The sequence below is a fragment of the Salvelinus sp. IW2-2015 genome, linkage group LG10 (assembly GCF_002910315.2).
Source record: "Salvelinus sp. IW2-2015 linkage group LG10, ASM291031v2, whole genome shotgun sequence".
Classification (NCBI taxonomy): Eukaryota; Metazoa; Chordata; class Actinopteri; order Salmoniformes; family Salmonidae; genus Salvelinus; species Salvelinus sp. IW2-2015.
The window spans coordinates 20,338,677-20,352,155 of NC_036850.1; the positions used below are offsets into that span (position 1 = coordinate 20,338,677).

The 13,479-nt window shown below is 42.7% G+C and overlaps 2 protein-coding genes across 3 annotated transcripts; both read left to right on the forward strand.

The window, feature by feature from the left end:
* The first annotated feature begins 419 nt into the window (after positions 1-419).
* LOC111969493 (proteasome subunit alpha type-1) lies at positions 420-5,019 on the forward strand. Of its 2 annotated transcripts, none has more exons than XR_002877988.2 (10): positions 420-513; positions 1,217-1,261; positions 1,350-1,451; positions 1,555-1,658; positions 1,764-1,852; positions 1,971-2,041; positions 2,125-2,254; positions 2,327-2,406; positions 4,249-4,318; positions 4,462-4,550. XR_002877988.2 is itself a non-coding variant. In XM_023995670.2 (10 exons), exons 1-10 carry the CDS (start codon positions 511-513, stop codon positions 4,781-4,783), a joined length of 789 nt encoding a protein of 262 aa, XP_023851438.1. In that variant the 5' UTR covers positions 423-510; the 3' UTR covers positions 4,784-5,019. The 2 variants fall into 2 exon arrangements, 1 of the variants encoding a protein (XP_023851438.1); XM_023995670.2 differs by lacking the exon at positions 4,249-4,318 and adding an exon at positions 4,724-5,019 and having other exon boundaries at positions 423-513; positions 4,462-4,566.
* A 549-nt stretch (positions 5,020-5,568) lies between these two features.
* On the forward strand, positions 5,569-13,192 carry LOC111969494 (coatomer subunit beta-like). Its single transcript, XM_070445459.1, is given in 23 exon segments — positions 5,569-5,761; positions 6,243-6,396; positions 6,526-6,755; positions 6,888-7,057; positions 7,160-7,274; positions 7,365-7,457; positions 7,989-8,126; positions 8,222-8,341; positions 8,461-8,568; positions 8,888-8,915; positions 8,918-9,029; positions 9,224-9,373; positions 9,486-9,582; positions 9,678-9,838; positions 9,952-10,072; positions 10,198-10,425; positions 10,614-10,793; positions 11,201-11,345; positions 11,482-11,601; positions 11,713-11,858; positions 11,949-12,038; positions 12,493-12,648; positions 12,835-13,192. Coding segments are annotated over 22 exon segments (2,859 nt in total). The 5' UTR covers positions 5,569-5,761; positions 6,243-6,305; the 3' UTR covers positions 12,895-13,192.
* Positions 13,193-13,479: the final 287 nt, after the last annotated feature.

A 13,479-nucleotide genomic window follows, 5' to 3' on the forward strand; every position in this document is an offset into this window, starting at 1 on the left:
TGTTCAACTAACGAAATCTACCACTTCATTTTTGAAAACATGATTAATCTTAGAATAGCTATTTTTGTATGTGTTCTAATGAGACTTTGTAAATTAAAGCAATGTTCCTCCAAGGAATCGCATATTTTGAGCACTACATATATCAGAGAAGATGGAACTCTATTTGGATATATCATAGAAAGCAAGTGATATTTATGTAAGAATAAGGAACGCACCTTCAAAATCCAAATGTTCAGGGGGAAATAGTTGATTTCGACGAGATTGTAGATTATGTTTAACATTAGGTGTATTGAGTAATTGCACGCTTTTACTTTGTGTATTATGGGGGTTTCTGATTTCTTCAGCAGTGTCTGGTGAATAATTTCACATCACATCTGGCAGAGAAAAATACAGAACGCGGATCCCCCTCTCTGTGATCTACTTGTTTCCCTTTGCGCAGACATCGATAGGAAAAATAATCAAGCACTCATAAGTTATCTGAGGCTCTTGTTGGTTGAAAGCTCTATCATCATGGTAAGCTTGGAATAAAACATATAATATGTACGATATATTAAAAGTGAATGCAAACTTAATAAGTAAATGCACCAGAAATCTATGTTATCTGTAGTTGGATGGAAAGGCTACCTATCTAGCTATCCAGCAATGAGTAAGCATTTAGTTAAGCTTCTGTACCGGTAAAAAAAAAAAGGTAATGAAATAGAATAGCTAGCTAGGACAACAACAAATGCTATGGCTGCATCCCTAACCTGTGACTATCCCATATTTGGGGTAGAATATGATAGTAGTAGCTAACGTCTTGCTTAATGTTATTGGACATAGCTAACATTTTAATCAATGGTAGTAGCTAGCTAGCTAATGTTATATATTCAGCTAACGTTAGCTAGCTAGCTACCTAGATTACTTGTTCACAACTTGAAGTCAAACTTCACTGTGTGAATACCAAGCTATGTTGCTAGCTAGTTAAATCAGCGCTGTTTTTTAGCTGAGTCATTGCCTTGTTAAAGACACTTAAGAAGTAACTGTTACCATTAAAAAGAGTGGGCTTTGGGCAGCCAACATAAATATAAACAGTGGAGCAATAATGGATTCCATGATAACATTTTCACATGCAAATGGCACTTGATTTCTAATATGGAATCAATGATGAAATACTGTACTATGACGACAGCAACATGTAGGTTTCTAGATTGTGGACACATTTTTGTATTTTTCTTAGTTCCGCAACCAGTATGACAATGATGTCACAGTTTGGAGTCCACAGGTAAGTCTGCAAATACAGGTAACATAACAGTTAGAAATTTCAGCTGCAATATTTGTGACTCATAACAGGTCACTGTTTTGTGTTTCAGGGGCGTATTCATCAGATTGAATATGCTATGGAAGCAGTGAAACAAGGATCTGCCACAGTGGGTCTGAAATCTCGCAGTCATGCTGTACTTGTGGCTCTGAAGGTACAATTTACATTGATTTTACATTTGCATTCAAGAACATGATTATATGAAAAGTAGTGTAAATGTTGTCTATTTATAATCCTAATTTTGTGTTCTTGTCCAGAGAGCTCAATCCGAGTTGGCTGCCCATCAGAAGAAAATTTTACACGTTGACAGCCATATTGGCATCTCCATTGCTGGCCTCACTGCTGATGCAAGGCTACTCTGGTAAGAGAGGATCTGTTGTGCATGGTATTTCATATTCTTGAAGAGAATTAGACAGTGTTCTTCTGACTGAGGTTAACACTTCTCTCTTCCATCATACTCCTTCAGCAACTTTATGCGTCAGGAGTGCCTGGACTCCAGGTTTGTGTTTGATCGGCCTCTCCCTGTGTCCCGCTTGGTCACACTAATTGGAAGCAGTGTCCTTTTACCACAAATTTAGTTTTTATAATGCTTAACATGAATTGTCTGTGTTGGTTATTTTAAACGTTTTTACACCGTTGCAACTAAGACAATCCACCTTGACCTAGCACTCAGAAACCCAGATCCCTACACAGCGATATGGAAGAAGGCCTTATGGTGTGGGATTACTCATCGCAGGATATGATGTAAGATATGTTTTGGTTGGTTTGTCCCTCTATAAATATTAGTGGAATAGTATGTCATATCTAATATTGTTTGTCTCTTCTAGGATATGGGGCCACACATTTTCCAGACCTGCCCCTCTGCCAACTACTTTGATTGCAAGGCCATGTCCATAGGGGCCCGCTCCCAGTCTGCACGTACCTACCTGGAAAGACATATGGACACTTTTCTCGACTGTGAGTATTTTATGCCTTTTCTTCTCTGCTTCTGAGGTAAGCACGTTGTAAAGCTTTCATTCTGTCTTGTAGGTGAACTGAATGACCTAGTTCAACATGGCCTCCGGGGACTGAGAGAAACTCTACCTGCAGAACAAGATCTTACCACAAAGGTAAACTTTAAGCTTACTGCAAGCACTATGGAGACGCAAGATTTGGAGCGTAGCGCAATGTTGGAATGATGTTTTTTGTCACAAAAGGCACGGCTTCTTGTAATACCATCCGGCATTCAACATACTTTTCTACTACCTGAAAATTGAGATGCGCCGTATCATTCTTTCCGCAGCCGTGGGGGACAGTGTTGTCGCTTGGTTCTTCAATCCGATCTATAGGTTATTAATCAAGTAGCCTATTTTACATTAATAACCAAACAACAAGAATCCACCCAAAAAGGTATTTTGTTTAGAAATTATAACTATCAGGCTAGTGTGAAATGTTAGAACCTGCTATAGCCAACTAGCTAGCCATGTTCTTTTTTCTCTGTAAGCAAACATTATGATGCTCTGTTTTTAGCTGATATGGGAATTAATACACAAGCAGCATATCAAACTGGGATAATGGTTTGAGTTACACTTAGTGATGTTACGTTTGATGCCTGAGCTCTGAGGCATGCGTCAAAATCGCTAAGAAGTGTACTTTGAAGCAGTGTGCCAATGCCTGTATCACTTTATCAGAAGAACGTTATTAATGACGTCTGAAGCTTCTTTTCGTCGAACAACCACCTGATTGGTTTGGTAGAAGACAAAAAGGCTATGCTGAGCACACGCTAATTTGGCTGCTCTAAATGATTTTGAACAGCAGGCGTACACTGTGTTAATTAAAGCCTTGAGTAATGAACCTATTTGACACAATTGTCTTGAAAACCTCAGCTTCAGGAAGCTTTGTTTCCCCATCAGTAGTTAAACCTGCAAGTATACAAATATTTGCCAGGGCATATGTTTAAATTATACATCTGATTGTTTCACATGGAGATAGATGTGGGAAGTTAAAAAGGTTAGCTAGCTTCCTATTTTTAAAGCCAGCTAGCCAGCTTGCAACTAATAAAAATAAATAACATTACAAAACTTTGCTATTGCCCCGTTGTGAGTTACTAAAACTCTACCTACATGTAAATGTTTCCTCAATTACCTCAACTAACTTGTGGCCCCGCATATTGACTCTGTACCGATACACCCTGCATATCAAATCAACGTTTATTTGTCACGTGCGCCGAGTACAACAGATGTAGACCTTACAGTGAAATGCTTACTGACAGGCTCTAACCAATAGTGCAAAAAAGGTATTAGGTGAACAATAGGTAAGTAAATAAATAAAACAACAGTAAAAGGACAGGCTATATACAGTAGTGAGGCTATAAAAGTAGCGAGGCTACATACAGACACCGGTTAGGCTGATTGAGGTAGTATGTACATGTAGATATGGTTAAAGTGACTATGCATATATGATGAACAGAGAGTAGCAGTAGCGTAAAAGAGGGGTTGGGGGGTGGCGGAACACAATGCAGATAGCCCGGTTAGCCAATGTGCGGGAGCACTGGTTGGTCGGCCCAATTGAGGTAGTATGTGCGTGAATGTATAGTTAAAGTGACTATGCATATATGCTATGCATATAGCCTCGCTACTGTTATTTTATTGCTGGTCTTAAATTGTTATTTTTCTATTCTTGTTTTTTACTTCAGTTTATTTTAGTAAATACTTTCTTAACACCTATTTTCCTTAACTGCATTGTTGGTTAATGGCTTGTAAGTAAGCATTTCACTAAGGTCTAAACCTGTTCTATTTGGTGCATGTGACAAATACATTTTGATTTGATTTGATTTGAATGGGAGTGGGATTGGGACCAGCAAGGATATCATGTTACCAAAACGTATCCCCTGCTCCAAAAATCCCACTCCACCCACGTGCACGTAGATGAACGGTGTGAAGCTTGTAGTAACCTTAAGACTTTTCCATCAGGCTACTGTCCAATGATCTACTCCTCACCCTGAAGTGGGCTCTCATTCGCTCCCCATGAGGGGATGGACTGGTATAACTACTATTATGTGAAAACACCTAGCCATTCTTACACTAATCCAATGTTTTTAAATTCATGAGGGGTTCAGAGAGAAGGGTAGGGGATCAGAACACAACTTAAATCACAGATTGACAACTTACTCTCTGCCCTTTTAGAATGTGTCCATCGGGATTGTTGGCAAGGACATGGAGTTCACCATCTACGATGATGGCGATGTGGCATCATTCCTTGAAGGCCTTGAGGAGAGGCCACAGAGAAGGGTAAAAAACAACTTGGCAAATTTTGAATAAAAATATTTTCTCTGAGGAAACTTGTCAAGAGGAACGGTTATTGCGTTAATAAGATTATTGACGGTACATTATTCAGTTATCTCCATACCTGACAATGCACATGCCTTGTACTCTTGTTGTGCTGCAGGTTGCCCAGCCAGACGATGAGGCGGCAGCAGAGAAGCCAGAAGAACCCATGGAGCTCTGAGATTGAAGTGTGTCCCAGACAGTGTGAAGATGACAAAGCTCTTATCCCTGATTCTTTCAGTCATTGGATAGCATCCTGTCCACAACCAATATTCCACCCACACTCACTTGTAACTGTATCAACATGGAGAACAATTACCATTATACTTGTGTATGTTCAAGTTGACTATCTATGATTTTTGTTAGCCATTCAATGTTTGTATTCATTTTTTGTCATTAAAGACAACTGTTTCTGAACTTGTCTGGTTCGTTAAAATAAATGTTAATGTGATGTTATATTTTCTCATTACTGCATTGTCATTCTATGTTCTTATGTGGCCACTCGGTGGTGGATGTTTTCAAAGAGAATGTAGGAACCGAAGTGGGTTTATTTATACCTAAGCACCAACTGAACTTTGAACAAAAAAAAAGAAAACATAGATGTTCAAGCATCATGACTAACCCGGGATTACTATGGACTTTATTGAATCATAATCACTGGTAACACAACCTACTTACAAACCTAACTGAAATGGTAGCCTTATATAATGTGGTTTGGTCAACCCTCTGGATTGGGCCATACCATGTGATGGGATATAAACAAAATCTACAATTCAATATTTCATAAATAGCAAATGTATAAGTTACTTGTAGCAAAAACATGTAAAGCATCAGTTCAGAGTACATACATGGAGGCAATATAGAATATTGTTATATTGGGCAACACTCATAATTAGAATTTCGTCTTCGCGTCTAGACATCCGGGTTATTTGTCCCTTTTCACTTGCTGTAGCAGTGATGTGGCTCAGAAAGTAGCTAATCTTCCACGTCACAGGGAAGTTGGGAACGGACAGCTCGAGAAGATCTCTGAGCAATTTTACAGATGCCCAATTAAATAACAGACGCAACAAATGATATTTTGAAATATAGTAAACGTGCAGTAAAAGGCAGCTACGTGCTTATTTCTCTATCGTGACCAAGTGCGGAAAGATTGGTTTGGGTAATTATTCAAAATATGTTTTGGTATCCATCCACCATTTGCAAGCTAACACTAGCTGTCGGGGACGACAAGCGTTTGAGCTTGCTCAATTTGCAAAATCAAAACGTCTTACTAGGCTCTGAAGTGTTACTGGCATATTACATATCTGTTTTTTTTGTGAATGTCACTGATTGAGCTGCATAATTTGTTAGGCCATTGAATTGTCAATAACTAGCATACTAGCTAACTAACAGCCGAGGCGGCCTGTGTGAATGAAGAACATTTAACTAGCTACTATAGTAACGTTACTAATTAACTACTATAGTACAAGTTAGCTAATTGACGTGTCTACGTGGATGTGTCGACTAGGTACCACATATTTCTTAGCTACAGCTCTGCAGTATTAGAAAGCACGAATCGTGTTCAGTAACTTATGTGTAATAGCATCTATGTTTACATTTGTCGGATTATGCATTAACATTACTTGATGGCTACTTCATAGGAATCATCTTAACAGTTCTGTTGATTGGGGTGTTGCAAGAGGAAAGACGATCCATCCGGCAAAATGACAGCCGCAGAGAATGTTTGTTACACTTTGATCAATGTTCCAAATGACTCCGAACCTCCATCTGAAGTCAGTCTCAAAGCAGACTTAGGTAAGTGTCCTTTGTTGACCCTATCTGCATTGGCAATAGGTACCTAACCGCCACTAAACAATCAGTGTGAATGATCTGTGATTAGTGTGACTTTAAGAGTAATACAATGTTATTTTTTCCTGATATCAGAAAAAGGAGAGATCAAGGCAAAGACAGAGGCCCTGAAGAAGGTAATCATCATGATACTGAATGGAGAGAAGCTGCCAGGCCTACTGATGACCATCATCCGATTTGTCCTCCCACTTCAAGACCACACCATTAAAAAGCTTCTGCTAGTCTTCTGGGAGATTGTCCCCAAAACGACTCCAGATGGCAAGCTGCTTCAGGAGATGATCCTGGTCTGTGACGCCTACAGAAAGGTATGGTAGCATACTACACAAGTGTACTGTCTGTCTGAATGTTCGATAAATTATATAATTAGCACATGAAAGTATGATGTGTGACTATTATCCTTGAATAAGAGACATTAAATGTATGTTTGTCTGTTTCAGGACTTGCAGCACCCCAACGAGTTCATCCGTGGATCCACCCTGCGCTTCCTGTGCAAGTTGAAGGAGTCTGAGCTGCTGGAGCCCCTCATGCCCGCCATCCGCGCCTGCCTGGAGCACCGCCACAGCTACGTTCGCCGCAATGCTGTACTGGCCATCTACACCATCTACAGGTACACTTACTGTKGTGATACAATARYGAAGTRCCYTATGASTGTTTATGACCCTTAATGGAGAACATGGCATTTACTTGAGCAATTTTATTTCCATCTCAGGAACTTCGAAAATCTCATCCCAGATGCCCCTGAGTTGATCCATGATTTCCTTGTGAATGAAAAAGATGCCAGCTGCAAGAGYAATGCTTTCATGATGCTCATTCACGCAGACCAGGTCAATTGCATCTTCACTTTTTTTTATTAGAGACCGCTCACCAACATTRTTCTGTGTCTGGGACTAACACTGGTAATTTCCACTGTGCAGGACAGAGCTCTGGATTACCTCAGCACCTGCATTGATCAAGTGCATACATTTGGAGATATTCTCCAGTTGGTCATTGTGGAGCTAATTTACAAGGTGAGTCCTTCAGACATTTTCCCACCAGAAAGTCCCACTAGAAACCTCCAGATATCTCTTTTGAGAAATATGTAAAGAAAACACAGGATGTCACTTGATGTCTGTTTCTCTGTCTCACATGCACTGAGGAAGGAGCAAGCCGAAACATATGCCAATGTGTGTGGTCTATTAAGACATTATGCTATGAGTTAAAGAAAATTAAAACAAAGCTTGAAGGGCCTCCTGAGTGGCGCAGTGGTAGAGATTCTGGGTTCGAGTCCAGGCTCTGTTGCAGCCGGCCGCGACTGGTAGGGTCTCCCAGTCAAGAAGCAGTTGGGTTGTGTTTTGGAGGACGTACGGCTCTCGACCTTCGCCTCTCCCGAGTCCGTACGGGAGTTGAAGCGATGAGACAAGACTGTAACTACCAATTGGATACCACAAAATTGGGGAGAAAAAGGGGTAAAGAAAACAACAAAGCTTCAATTGGAAATTATATCCATGTACGTACTGGCATTTTTTATCTGTCATGTCTCTTGTTTCCTCAATGTTTAGGTGTGCCACGCTAACCCGTCGGAGCGTGCCCGCTTCATCCGCTGCATCTACAACCTGTTGCAGTCCTCCAGCCCAGCCGTCAAGTACGAGGCAGCTGGCACTCTTGTCACGCTGTCCAGCGCACCCACTGCCATCAAGGTACCCCCCCCCTTACTTATCTACAACACAACACGGAACTGCTGTGGATTTTGGTCTGGTATTGTCTTTCAATGGCATTTGTGTGTTTGTTCTAGGCTGCTGCCCAGTGCTACATTGACCTGATTATCAAGGAGAGTGACAACAACGTGAAGCTGATTGTCCTGGATCGTCTGATAGAGCTGAAGGAGCATCCCACTCATGAACGTGTTCTCCAGGTACTCCGACTTCACTTTCATTAATGTTGCTCCTGGTGAACAGACCCCATGTTAGGTACCAGTAAGTCTTTGAAGTGTAATAATAACCTGGTTAACGTGTCTGTTCTCTGTCCACCCAGGACCTGGTGATGGACATTCTGCGTGTTTTGAGCACGCCTGACCTCGAGGTCCGGAAGAAGACCCTGCAGCTGGCCTTGGACCTAGTTTCATCCCGGAATGTAGAGGAGGTGGGGTGTCATCCTCAGGACTATTCTCTCCTGTCTCTGTGGACTGTCCTCTCCTGTCTCTGTGGACTGTCCTCTCCTGTCTCTGTGGACTGTCCTCTCCTGTCTCTGTGGACTGTCCTCTCCTGTCTCTGTGGACTGTCCTCTCCTGTCTCTGTGACTGTCCTCTCCTGTCTCTGTGGACTGTCCTCTCCTGTCTCTGTGGACTCTCCTCTCCTGTCTCTGTGGACTCTACTCTCCTCTCCTGTCTCTGTGGACTCGCCTCCTGTCTATTTTGTAAAAGGATGATTCTAACTAAGGTGTTCATGTGTTTGTGTTCCAGTTGGTGATAGTTCTGAAGAAGGAGGTGATTAAACCAACAACGTGACGGAGCATGAGGACACTGATAAATTCAGGCAGCTGCTGGTGCGCACCCTCCACTCATGCAGTGTACGCTTCCCTGACATGGCGGCCAATGCCTGTCTCTTATACACATCTAGATGTGTATAAGAGACATGGTGCGCACCCTCCACTCATGCAGTGTACGCTTCCCTGACATGGCGGCCAATGTCATTCCTGTGGTGAGTCTACCCTGTTCACACATACAAATCCTGATATCAAACACAGCTAGGGTCATTCTGTCCTCTGTGATGTAATCTAAATGACATACGTGTGTCACTCAGCTGATGGAGTTCCTGAGTGACACTAARGAGGCAGCGGCGGCTGATGTGCTGGAGTTTGTGAGGGAGGCCATTCAGAGGTTCGACAACCTGAGGCCCCTCATCATCGAGAAGATGCTGGAAGTCTTCCACGCCATCAAGACTGTCAAGTAAGAGCAAGAGTGACAAGCTTGCATATAAATAGAGAATTACAGGATACTTTTGGAGAATTACAGTTTTTTTTTTTTTTATGCTGACATCCAATCTTTTAAACTGTGTTAGGATCTACAGAGGAGCGCTTTGGATCCTGGGAGAATACTGCAGCACTAAAGAGGACATTCAGAGTGTGATGACAGAAGTGCGCAGGTCYCTTGGAGAGGTATGTYTGTGTGCTTATGGATTATTCATTCACTTTCAGCGCTCAATACCAGAGTGATACTTGWTGCCAGTGGCTSATGTCTGTCCCTTTTTCAGATCCCCATAGTAGAGAACGAGATCAAGAAAGAGGCTGGGGAGGGGAAGCCGGAAGAAGAGGTGAGCGCAGCGCCAGCAGCCAAACTGGTGACAGAGATGGGCACCTACGTCACACAGAGCGCCCTCAGCTCCTCCCGTCCCTCAAAGAAGGAAGAGGACAGGTAAAAGAAATCACCTTTTGTGTCTAAAATACATAGTTTCTTAGCTTGCAGTGATTGTCTTTCAGAAGTGGATGATATGACACTCAATGAAACTGTCGTCCCTTTCCCTGTAGGCCTCCTCTCAGGGGCTTCTTGATGGACGGAGACTTCTATGTGGCAGCCTCGCTGGCCACAACCCTGACCAAAGTGGCCCTGCGATATGTCGCCATCGTTCAAGACAAAAAGAGACAGAATGTAAGTATAGGACCTCTTATCTTCTGAAACGGTTGTGAAACAGTTGTGATTTAGGTGTCCATGTTCACTGTCCATTGAAAGTCATGAAGTGATTCTAATGCTCTCGATCACCGTCTCCCCTTCAGTCCTTTGTGGCTGAGTCTATGCTGATCATGGCCACCATCCTCCACTTGGGCAAGTCCTCTCTGCCCAAGAAGCCCATCACAGACGACGATGTGGACCGCATCTCGCTGTGTCTCAAGGTGCTGTCCGAGTGTTCGCCCCTCATGAACGACATCTTTAARAAGGAGTGCCGCAAGTCCCTGTCTCACATGCTCACTGTCAGGCTGGAGGAGGAGAAGCTATCTCAGAAGGTAAGGAGGAGCGCTGGCTGCTAGATTACTAGGCCATAGCTTCCAGTCCACTCTTCTCACTAAACCACTGCCTTCTCCCAGTTCAGTCAGCTATACTCTAGTTCTCCCTTCACCTGGCTGCCTATCKATTTGGACACTGCTGGATTGTARTGCTATGTGCTGATGGTGTTCTGTGCTCTTATCCACAGAAAGAGTCAGAGAAGCGGAACGTACTGGTGCAGGCAGACGACCCCATTTCCTTTATGCAACTGACGGCCAAGAACGAGYCGTCCTCCAAGGAGGACCAGTTCCAGCTCAGTTTACTGGCTGCCATGGGAACCACTCTTAAYAAGGAGGCTAACGACCCCATGGCCTCCAAACTCAACAAGGTACACCTACAAGGACCCAGTAGAGACACACACTGTTCTGTTACAGAATTACAAAATTGTGTGCTTGTGAAATCACACGGTCATGTGCCTTTTTGGATAGTAGATGTGTGTGATATACCCCAAATTGCCAGCAGGTGGCTTTGTGTTTCCAATGTGACAGTGAGCCATAGCAACATAGAAATCAGTGTTTTCTAGGTCTGTTCCACAGGAACGACTATGAAAGAGGGAATGAATATAACAACATTTCTAGGTTCAGGCTATGGCATGGATTGTCTCAGGATCCTATTCAGAAATGTACGTTTTCATCTTAGCTATTAGTGCTGTTGAGGTAGTTATTGACAGGTGCTCCGTTGTATAACAACAGGTTGGTGAGGACCATGTCATTCTGAGTGTATGTTGTWTTGCAGGTTACCCAGCTGACTGGTTTCTCAGACCCAGTCTATGCTGAGGCCTATGTCCATGTCAACCAGTATGACATTGTGCTGGARGTGCTGGTCGTCAACCAAACCAACGACACCCTTCAGAATTGCACCCTGGAGCTGGCGACATTGGGTGAGGTTCTAGTCTGTAGTTCATATGACTATATGCAGAGTCATACAACCTTACTAAGGGTTGTTTCAGGGCAATTTCTCTTGTTTACCATAGGTGATGTATGTCTAATGCTGATATCAACCTTTCAATCCAACAGGTGACCTCAAGCTGGTTGAGAAGCCTTCTCCTCTCACTCTGGCACCCCATGACTTTGCCAACATCAAGGCTAACGTCAAAGTGGCGTCCACAGAGAATGGCATCATATTTGGCAACATAGGTAAGAGGATCACTTCTAACTTCTGTCAGAGTACTTGTCATGAATAATCTGATGGCCAGCCTCCACTCCATGTGTACGACATCAGTTCTTCTGTCTGTCTGTCTGTCTCAGTGTATGACATATCAGGAGCTGCCAGCGACAGGAACTGRGTGGTCCTTAGTGACATCCACATTGACATCATGGACTACATCCAGCCAGCCTCGTGCACAGACGCGGAGTTCAGACAGATGTGGGCCGAGTTTGAGTGGGAGAATAAGGTACTACCGCTAGATAAGAGAACTGTCCATATTTGGTTTTGTTTTGTTAGTGTGTTCAGTGGATGATCGTAATAACACTGTTTATTCTAGGTGACWGTGAACACCAACATTGCAGACCTGAACGAGTACCTCCACCACATCCTCAGCTCCACCAACATGAAGTGCCTGACCCCAGAGAAGGTACAGTAGTCGTGGAATATTGCAGTTTGAACTACATCAATAGGACGATGATGATGATGTGTAGAACAGAATGGAGGTTTTAAACATGGCTTGATAGGAAGGCTGAGTGGAAGTTGTCAGAGCGTCTAACATTTCTGCTGCTGCTACCTTTTTTACATTGTTAGGATTTGATTTCTAAATGGCTTTTATAATTGTGATTGAATCAATCCGTTTGAAAAGAAAAGGGCACCCTGCGAGATATATGCAATATGTACCTATTTTAATAAATTTTTTCAAATTCTTCATCAATCCACCATGGTTTTAGACAATTAAGCTTGAGACTCTCTTGTAATAGCCTTGTCTTCATCAAACTGAGCATGTTTATAAAGGACCAATCAGAATCATACTACTGGGTCAAATAGGTAGTAATGCATGTGATGCTCACTCACTCCACCTTGTCTGTCCTAACAACCAGGCACTTTCTGGATTCTGTGGCTTCATGGCTGCCAACCTGTATGCCCGCTCCATCTTCGGTGAAGACGCCCTGGCCAACGTCAGCATTGAGAAGCCCATCCACCTGGGTCCTGATGCCCCTGTCAACGGACACATCCGCATCCGGGCCAAGAGCCAGGTGAGAAACTCAGACTACATCCCAAAATGCACCCTATTCCCTATATAGTGCACTACTTTTGTAAATATGTTGCCATTTGGGATGCAGACGTAGTGCAAGTAGTAATGATAGAATAATGCAAACATCTGGGTGGAATTGTTTATTGAAGTTTATACATCGCAAGTAACACTTCCCCTCTCTCTACAGGGTATGGCATTGAGTCTGGGTGACAAGATCAACCTTTCCCAGAAAAAAACATCTGTATAAAGTCAACTGAAAACCAGCAGTCCAACTGAGAACTCCACATCACTGGACCAAGATTCATCTGCAAAGAAATGTGCTTTCTGCTAGTCCTCTCTAGTCTCTTCTATCTGTCTCTGGCCATAAACAGATAGCTTTTTTTTTATGGCCATTTGATTAAGTACTGTTCTATATGTGGGTATGAGAGATGGTTTTACACCTCCTGTGTCAGGAAGAAACTCCCTCTTACTGTCCTCCAAGTGATAGGCCAGGGATATCTTTCATTTTCAATAAACATGTCATATATAACAAAACATACTCCCAACATTTGTCAGACGATGGGTTGTTTGCGTGTTCAGTCTTTCTTATGTTAAGGGAACGCGAGGTAGGAAAAACTTCTGATCCACCACCCCTTAATTAAGCTGTTGCCAAATGTTATGACAGTAAAGTTAAATGCAATGTCAGACTAAACCATGAAATATGGATTCAGTTTGAATGCACATTCCATCCTCTACGGCTGTGTTTACACAGGCAGCCCAATTCTGATGTTTTTGCCACTAATTGGTCTTTTGACCAAACAAATGATCTGAATTGGGCTGCCTGTGAATAAGC